The following is a 9,098-nucleotide window of genomic DNA, read 5'->3' on the forward strand; positions in this document are numbered from 1 at the left end:
GCAAGCAGAGGAAATATAACACACACACACACACTTTCAGAACCGCTTGTCCCATACGGGGTCACAGAGCCTAACCCGGTAACACAGGGCATAAGGCCAGAGGGGACACACCCAGGATGGGACGCCAGTCCATTGCAGGGCACCCCAAGCAGGACTCGAACCCCAGACCCACCGGAGAGCAGGACTGTGGTCCAACCCACTGCGCCACCGTGCACCCCAGAAATATAACAAATATTACAAATTTTCAAATTTAGACATAAGTTGTATTAAAACGAATGCCAGCATTCATTTGAAATGCATATTTTGTTTTATACATATTGCATATTTTTTACTCCATTTATTTTCATTTATTTGCTCCAAATTGTGCGCGATGGTCAAAACCGCAGAAAAACGGAGGAATGAACTTTAAGTTGGAATGAATTCCAAACTTTTGTGTCATTAAGTAAAGTCTTTTTCATTGTTGAAGCTGTCATGACGTGACAAAGCAAACACTGTCCTTGTATCTGCAGGGGGACTGACTGGTGGGTTACTTTTTGTGAAATAAACATATATTCCGCTGGACTTCTGCTACACGGATACAGCAGCTGGGGTTTTCTTGCTTCTTTTCACATCGCATGCGGGTCGAACTCCCCATGACACACATGCGCGCACTCCGTGCCTAACTGCAGTCTCCACTGCAGCTTCAGAACTTCCGTTTATGGATGGAAATGTGGGACTAAGCAAACGTGGCACACTGAACTACCACGGTGTCTCCTGTAGGCTGGCCTGCTTCAGTGACACATTACCCGTCAGCCCTGAACTTTCCTTTCCTTCGCTGCCGCCGGTCTGGGGCGCATGCACGATCGAACTTCTATGTTTAAATTTACATTTGTTCATTTAGTAGAAGCTTTTCTCCTGAGCGACGCACCTCTCATAGAAAATACAAATACTCCGAGATGTCATCTAATGAGGGGGTGCGGTGGTGCAGTGGGTCTGGGGTTCGAGTCCCGCTTGGGGTGCCTTGCGATGGACTGGCGTCCCGTCCTGGGTGTGTCCCCTCCCCCTCCGGCCTTACGCCCTGTGTTACCGGGTAGGCTCCGGTTCCCCGCGACCCCGTATGGGACAAGCGGTTCCGAAAATGTGTGTGTGTGTGTGTGTGTCATCTAATGAACATGGAAGGAGGCGAGGAGTCCTTGTAAGCCTTGATCACTTTTCCATTTTCGATGCAGCTTTCACAGCTATTACAAATGTCCGATGACAAAGTTGCCCAATTTGAGCAGTTTTCAGCCTTGGGTTTCCTTGAGACGGCTGAAGTAGCTTGTTCACAGACTTCCCCTATGGTGGCGTCACAGCTGCCTGGCCAAAACGACTTTGTGTCCGCAGGCCCTCAGATGGACTTGTTGCCGCCGTTGCCAGGCATGTCCTGTAGTGACATGTACCCACCACTGGAGGGCTCTAACTTTACCGAGGCAGACCTACCAGGTGGGACCCCAGGCTGTTCCAAGGGAGCGGGAGCACAGCTCTCTATGTTCAAGCCAAACCTTGGGAGAGGGAGGAGAAACTGTGGGAAGTTGTTAAGGGCCTGGGGGTAGTGGGGCAGGAAAGGTGGCATCTGGAAAGGCGTTGGATACGACAGCGCAGGGGCAGAGGGGCTGCGATCGGCAGAATCCTTCAGACGACCCTCTTCCTCTTCCTTTGCCTCAGCCTCCTCCCCCGTCTCCTCCTGAACGTCCTTCAGTGTCCCGAAACCGGAATCAGATGCCTGCGGCTGCCCGCCGGCTTCTCTGAGCTGCTCGAGGCGTTCGTAGGAGGAGCTGGACTGGAGGGGGCCCGGGTTCACCGTGCTCTGCGTGTCTTTCTCCCTTCCGGAGAGCCCCTCCCCAGGCTGGTAGCTGAAGTATAGAGAGCAGGGCTCAATCTCGTAGGAGCCGGGGTACCGCGAGTAGAAGTAGCCCATGTTGGAGTAGAAGGACTGGCCGCTGCTGTCCCAGTGCTCGGCGAGACTGCTGTAATCGAGGCAGGTCAGCGGGGCCGTGTCCTTAACCGCGGAGACCTCCACCGAGGAGATGTCCTCGGAAAACTGGCGGATGTCAAAGGAATGCGGGGCGTACGTGGATTTCAGCCATGCCTGCGGAGGAACGGGAGAGGTGTGGGCCGAATACCACAGGAACGGCCAGCCTGCGGCGCGGAGACTCCCTTGCTGTCTACGTGGACTACATTTACATTTATTCTTGTAACATAAGCGCATTTCACCAACACCGCAAAACCACACATTTTAGTGCTCTCTCAGTATACCTGTCTGCGTTATGAAATCATTATGCGTCCAGTTAAGTGGGTAAGCGCTGTACCCTGGAACAAAAGCCAAAATTACTTCTGGCAGTCTCTTTGCTTCCTCTCATTAGAATGCATGAAAGGCAAGACAGACTCGCCCACACTTTTGAGTTGAAATGAATCGAAAAACACAAATAAAGGACTGATTTCGGTTCCGGGCAATATTCGCATGTGTCTGTATGTGTTCTGTTTGCGTCCTCCGCCGCAAGAATATGTCGATACATCGCCATTTTGGCTCCGGTCCATTGAGGTTGAACGCGGATCAGAGAGCGAGAGAAGGAGAGACATGGAGAGAGACGCACGGAGAGAGAGCGCGAGAGAGAGATAGCAGATAAGAGAACAGTTGGGGAGAAAAAGAAAAACAAAGGCGATGCAAGAGAAAGTGAGACGGGCAAGGAAATGGAAAGAAACAAAGACTCATATCATTACAATGCCCTGAAATATCAGGAGGCTGCAGATAAAATCCCCAAACGCGGTTAATTCTGACTCTGAATTCAGCAGCATCACGCAACCTAAGGGCATGATCTCTGCAAAGTGAGATGGGATCCATCAAGCCCCGGCAAGTCACGAACAAAAGCAACTAACAAAATGTGAACCGCTGGGACGAACCAAAAAAAAAAAAAGGAAAATGTACTGCTCTCCAGGCCAAAAAACACAAAATGTGACCAGAGAGACAGAAGAAAAAAAAACAAAAACCACCTTGGCAGTGTAGACAGAAAGACCACAGCCTGGGCATAAAGACGAAGAAAAACCCAGGCTTCTCAAAAAAGGCTGTGCGAAAATTCAACCCAAAATGAGGCAGACACAGACCCGCTTCGCCTTTACAATGTACGAGAATTATAGAAGCCTGCAAATTTCTTAAAACGTTTAAATTAATCATGTTCGTTAACTTTTTTAAAAAACCATATCCATGTACTGCTAATGTAGTACAAATTGACCGCTGACCAACAGGCCAGCATCAGAGCGACAGAGAGCTCCTATATTAACAAAAAGGTATGAATTTTGTGAAAACGTATGAATTTGGACATAGCTAGCCCCTAATTTTGAGGATAGCCAAGAATTTCTTCATTAAGGTATATACCAACAACGTAATGTCAATCTTTCAGCTTAATGCGTTATTATTATTATTGGTAATACCGTTACTGTGTTGTTTTTACTCACCCCATTTGATCAATAGACTTGGTAATGCAAATGAGACATTTATCATGCTGACAAAGATATCTCGAGTTTGCTGTAGAGGGAGAGGGAGGGAGGCGGCAGAGAGAAAGTGAGAGAGTGAGAAAGAGTGTCTGCGCGTATCCGTTCCCGAGAGGGATTCAAAGAAACAAAGAAAACCACACCAAGGGGCAATACTCGAAATGCATTTCCCAGGGAAACCGGGGCTTTTCCTGTGGTGGACTTGTTCCTTGAACGGTTTGGCGAGAAGCATCACATCTAAGAACTGTTGCTCTCCGTAGCCAACTATATTCAGCGTGACAAGAACATATCTGCTGGTAAATCTTCTGTGAAAATCTGCAGGATGTTGGCTGAAGCCGGGTTAAAGACACCGTTCATGCTATGTGATTTCGGGTAAATACCTGGAAGTTTCCTCCGTGCATCGAGGTGAGATTGTCAAAGTACTTGGAGGGATCTGGAATGTGCTGGAATTTGACCTTGTCAACCCTGGCGATGACAGAGGGGAGACGGGAGGTGAGGCCACAGGCTGGGAAGATCTCAAACCCAGTGAGCCGAAGGAGGCAGTTCGGAGGAACCTACCATTTGTCCCGAAAGATGGTGCAGACCAGGACCAGCAGCGCCAAGCATACGACGCCAGTCACTGTTACCACAGTAAGGGCCACCGAGTCCAAACTGTCCCCTAAAGGCTCTAAGAAACGCAGACACATGGTGGTCACATCACTACTCGGAGGGGATGAGCTACAAAGCTTAACGTAGGGAACGACGTGAAAAGTGGACGTCGGTACCTCTCTTTGCCTCTTTCGCTCTGAGTGGTTCTCCAACCTCAGATCTCCAAGTAGCAACTGGGCTCCAGTCACTCCACTCTCCCACAAGATGTACATCTGGTTTGACTCGAACACGGGCCTCATAGGTCGCTCCTTTATCAAGGTTGTCCTCATTCAGCTTTAACCACTGCTGTTTGTTCTGGACATTGATCTGCTGAACATCCTAGGAGGAAGAAACTGAATGCTTGTTACCGTGGCGATGTTGCAGCCTGCAGCCCTGCAGCAGACGTCTCCGCAACCCCCCAGAATTCCTCAGCTCTGCTCACCTCCCATTGTTGGGTCTGCAGCTTAAACTGAAACTGGAAATGGTACGAGAAAATTCTTTGCGAAAGAGGTGTGCCGGGACTCCATGAAACGTTGGCCAGGTTGACAACAATTTTGTTAGGCGGATGCATTTTGACTGAAAAACACACAAACACACCGCAAAACAACAACAAAATAAACATCAGAGCGGTATAGCGAGATTACATACATCACTGTATCCTAGCAGCAGGTTAACAGTAGCAATACATTTATTTTCTTTTTTCTTTTTTTTCTACAAACTGTCTGCCTAAACAACGACAGGGAAAACTTACTGTTGTTACTTGGCATGTAGTCTTTCCAAACAGCAACAGTAGAGTTCCCACACTTGACACTAAGGGGTATCTTGTCCAGCGCAATGAAACTCTGAAAGTGGGATATGAAAGTTTGTGAAATCTGCTCACAGATTCATACCTAAGGTGCAGCTTCATAAATGAATGTTACTTGAACAACATGTGACCTAAAAGATTCAAATTCCACAATGAATCCTTTATGGGAAAATGGCAATTTTGTAGGGAAATTTCTGAATTCTTAATCAAACTTCAGATATAAATGTCCTTATTTTAAAGTATTTCACCCAAGATGCTGTTGGTCCCTAGCTGTGTATCAATAATCATAACCATTGTAATGTCCATAAATTAGATATGTACGTTAGATGAGTGCATAACCTAACTGAAACGTATTAGCCAATGTTAATGTTAAAATTTAAAAAAAATAATGGACACCAGAACAGTGTAGCAAAAATGCAGACACTCAATACTGTACAAGGAAAATAGAAATGCATAACTATTCCAGTAAATAAGATCCATGGCAATACATTACAGTACTGTGGTCAGGTAATTAAACAGCATTTAGCAGAGATGGCTATCTAGCACTGTCTGAGAAGTTCCAAAATTTAGATCAAATCTTCTAAAATTCAGTTGAATTATGATGGAGATGAATATTCGTTTTTTAATGCGAGTGTGTTAGACAAGCCAATCACGTATTTGCTGAGGGAGCTTCTGTTGTAAATCATTGTAATAAAATACAATTAGAATACAATAGAATGCAATTATGAAGACCTTCAGTGATCATATATGCTTTAGACAAGAGTAATGAATTTAGCTTCTGTATCTTTGTCAAAAACAGCATCGGGGTTGTAGCTGAATGGGTAAAGGAGACAAAAAAGACTGTCAATCACGATTTTCATCTCATCCACAAGGCTGATAAAATTCTGTTTAAGGAATCTAAGAAAATTTTACTTTGCTACGGCAGGTGATTTTTTTTTATACAGGTGGTCCCTGATTTACGATGGTTTGACTTGGGATTTTTTCGACTTTACGATGGTGACCTGGCGACAGACATTCATTAGAAACTGTACGTCAAATTTTGAATTTCGATTTTTTTCCCGGGCAAGCGATATGCGGAGCGATATTCTCTCGTGATGCAGCGGCAGCGATCCGCATCTCCCAGTCTGTCACGCAGAGGTGTGTATTATTTGCGTTTTGGACTTACGATATTTTCGACTTATGATGGGTTTCATGGAACGTAAACGCATCGTAAATCGGGAACCACCTGTAATTTCAGGCTGAAGTGTAACTCACATTTTAATGGTTGAATTTAATGAAAAATAAAGCTAAAATAAACTGCACAAAGTAACTATTTCTCATTATATATCATGTATCGTGAAACACTAACTTTTACTGGAAAAATTATGTTCTGAATTATTATCTTACGTTTTGCTCAAAAACAAGGTGGCACCTTTGCAAAATGCCATTCGCTCCATGCAGCGGCTTCAGGGCACAGGTCCTTGTCCTGGTGAAGAAGAGAACCAGTCATTTAAATCTTGTGACTCTGAAACAAAACCCTGTGGGGTCACCCGCATATATGGAGGTGTTGACTGTTACAGAACATCCAAAGCACCCGTCCATTTCCACAACGCATGTTTGCCCAGCCCTTACTTCTCTGCCTTGGTACCGCTGAGGGTGCAGGGCACGCCGGGCTGTGTCTTTGAGCTGTTCCAAACGCAGGTGATGTTGTTGATGTAGTCATTGACGCAGGTGAGACCTATTGGTTGAAGGAGAAGGGAGCAATAAAAAAACGGTGACATCTGCCACTCCTGTTATCCTCATTATTCTATTTGTCTGACTGACTTAAACTCAAGCGGGATCTCCAGTCCTCTGCGTCACCACTGGTGCTTCATACCAAATGTACATCGCACACCGCTATAATTTAGGCCACTTCCTATATCTCATACAAGAACACACAGTACTTACTGTATAAATTCTAGCTGTCCCCTGTGGAAGTCTTCACGTTAGGTGCGTAAGGGTACAGTATGAGCATCATCTGCTTGGATGACTCTCCTTCATTGTTTTAGAGCATAGGTGCACAACTTTGCTGCTCGGTTCTCATACAGATTCTTGCTATGACACAAGTCTAAAGTCATTGCTTGACTGAAACAGACATTTGGGTAGTAAGTAACCTGACCTAGTACACACACACAGCGTTTACAACTGCTTGTCCCAAGTGGGGTCATGGCAAACTGAAGACTAACCCAGCAATTCATGGTATAAGGCTAAAGGGGGAGAGGACACAACCTGGACAGGACACCAGTCCACCAAAGGCACCTCAAGCAGGACTTGAACCCCAGATGCACCACACAGCGGGCCCTGGCCAAACCCGCTGTGCGCTGTTCCGCTGTGCCACCACACCCTTGCCTGACCTTGTATCTTGGTGTAAATCCATCACATACATTCCAGTGTCACAAGGACTCAGATCCTTGAGTTGCACATCCTTGCATTAAACCATTAATAAATGTAACAATCTCAAGTGTGTCTAAGCCTTTCTAAGCCTTTACGAGCCACGGGCACTTACTTTGGGTACATGTGCTCAGCTGGGATTGTAGAAGGAGCAAAAGTACGTTAGAGCTCAGCAACGCTGCCGCCGTCACTGCCTTCCCCATCTCACCCTGAATGGAGATAAGAAATCCAGAGAGATGTTCAGCTCGTATCAGCCAGCATTGCTTGCTTCAAGTCAACGTCGGTCACCCTGGTTTCAGCAGTATTCTTCCATTAAGCACTAGTATTGTGCTTGGTCCACAAGAAGCGATCGTGAGACCCCACTTCAAGATGCAACCATGCGTGTCAAAGAGGTGAACCAACCTCAGCAGCCAACCCCAGAGGGCCACTAAGAGTGGCGACCATGGGAGCCAGCCTGATGGAGCTTGAGTGATTCATACGGAAAGCGAGAACTGAAAGTGGCCTCAAGCCGCCAGCAGAGTGCCGGCATCTCATACGGGACATGTCGAAAACAGCACATTCGACGTTGCGATATCAATGCCCCTGTCAGCTGGATTGTCCCAGTGTTTTTAATACCTCTCCTCCACATTTAAAGCAGGGAAAGGTTAAGTCCTGGACATTCCCCGCAGCTCTGAAAAATGGCATCATCATGGATCATTATCTGTTTGAAAAGATTCTCTTCTCAGGCAACCACATTAATGGCTAATGAAACAGCATCCTTCCTATACCCACCCGTCTCACTTATCGACACGACATCGGTGCGAGAGCAGAAAGGAACCCACTTTATGTGACGTGTAATAATTGAGTTGCGATGGTACGTCTCATCTCGTCTCTGATGCTACGTTGAAAAGGCTTGTTTTCCTCCACACGCAAGAACGGGCGTGAAAACAAGATAGCGGCACCACTTCTTCATAGGAAAGAGTGGCTGTGTGTGTTTTGACTTGATCCTGTTCACATCTTATAACAGAAGGTTTGTAAAATTCTCTTGAAACCCACACATGCGACCAGTGCAAGAGCTACAGCCAACACGTTTTTACTAAGCTTTCAAACACGAGCGCGACTGAAAAAAAATGAAAGAACTACTTGGAATAATAGCAGCCGTTGTTATCGCGCTTAAAAAAAAAAAAAAATACAGATTGTTGACTTTTTCGTAAACAGTGCGGCGTACGGCAAGAACGGAACAATTGATTTTTCAAGTAATCCGGGTTTTTAAATTACTTTTAAGTAATTAAATTCGAGCAAATAAATGTTACTAACGTACAAACAAAGTTCGTAAACCCGTTGACAGATTAAGTCTATTTTTTTCTCTCTCTCTAATTGAGGAGGAAAGGAAATTCGGTAGTGAATTAGCTTCCATGATAAATTTTACCTCACTCCAGTCCAGAACGTTCTGCAATCTTGATGCTGTGGCACCAGATCACGTACTCCGTCACTCTTGGCCTGCTGAACTAAAACCCTCGCTCTGTCTTCAGGCTGATATATCAGTCAGTCTGCCTTTACGATCAAAGTGCCCAGTGACATTTTATGGTGAAATAGGCAAACCGCAACCTTGAAACTATGACGTATGTTGCAGGAAGCTGAAATGAGTGGAGTCTTCATAGAACTCACTGGGTAAGATGCAAAAAAACACTTCCACGCGCCCCGAGACACCATTAGGTTGCTGGTCCCGCATAACCCAGTGAGGTATAAATAGAGGCAAAAGTGATCGTTC

The 9,098-nt window shown here is 45.9% G+C and overlaps 1 protein-coding gene across 1 annotated transcript; it reads right to left on the bottom strand.

Annotated features, from left to right (window-relative positions):
• Window positions 1–1,128: 1,128 nt before the first annotated feature.
• On the bottom strand, window positions 1,129–8,869 carry LOC108928832 (interleukin-2 receptor subunit beta-like). Its single transcript, XM_018742993.2, has 10 exons — window positions 8,757–8,869; window positions 7,464–7,557; window positions 6,551–6,656; window positions 6,326–6,404; window positions 4,886–4,976; window positions 4,577–4,710; window positions 4,272–4,473; window positions 4,066–4,174; window positions 3,888–3,972; window positions 1,129–2,107 (listed from the first exon to the last, which is right to left on the bottom strand). The coding sequence occupies exons 2-10, from the start codon at window positions 7,549–7,551 to the stop codon at window positions 1,367–1,369; spliced, it is 1,635 nt and encodes a 544-aa protein (XP_018598509.2). The 5' UTR covers window positions 7,552–7,557; window positions 8,757–8,869; the 3' UTR covers window positions 1,129–1,366.
• Between the last annotated feature and the right edge of the window lie 229 nt (window positions 8,870–9,098).

This window comes from Scleropages formosus, chromosome 3 (assembly GCF_900964775.1).
Source record: "Scleropages formosus chromosome 3, fSclFor1.1, whole genome shotgun sequence".
Classification (NCBI taxonomy): Eukaryota; Metazoa; Chordata; class Actinopteri; order Osteoglossiformes; family Osteoglossidae; genus Scleropages; species Scleropages formosus.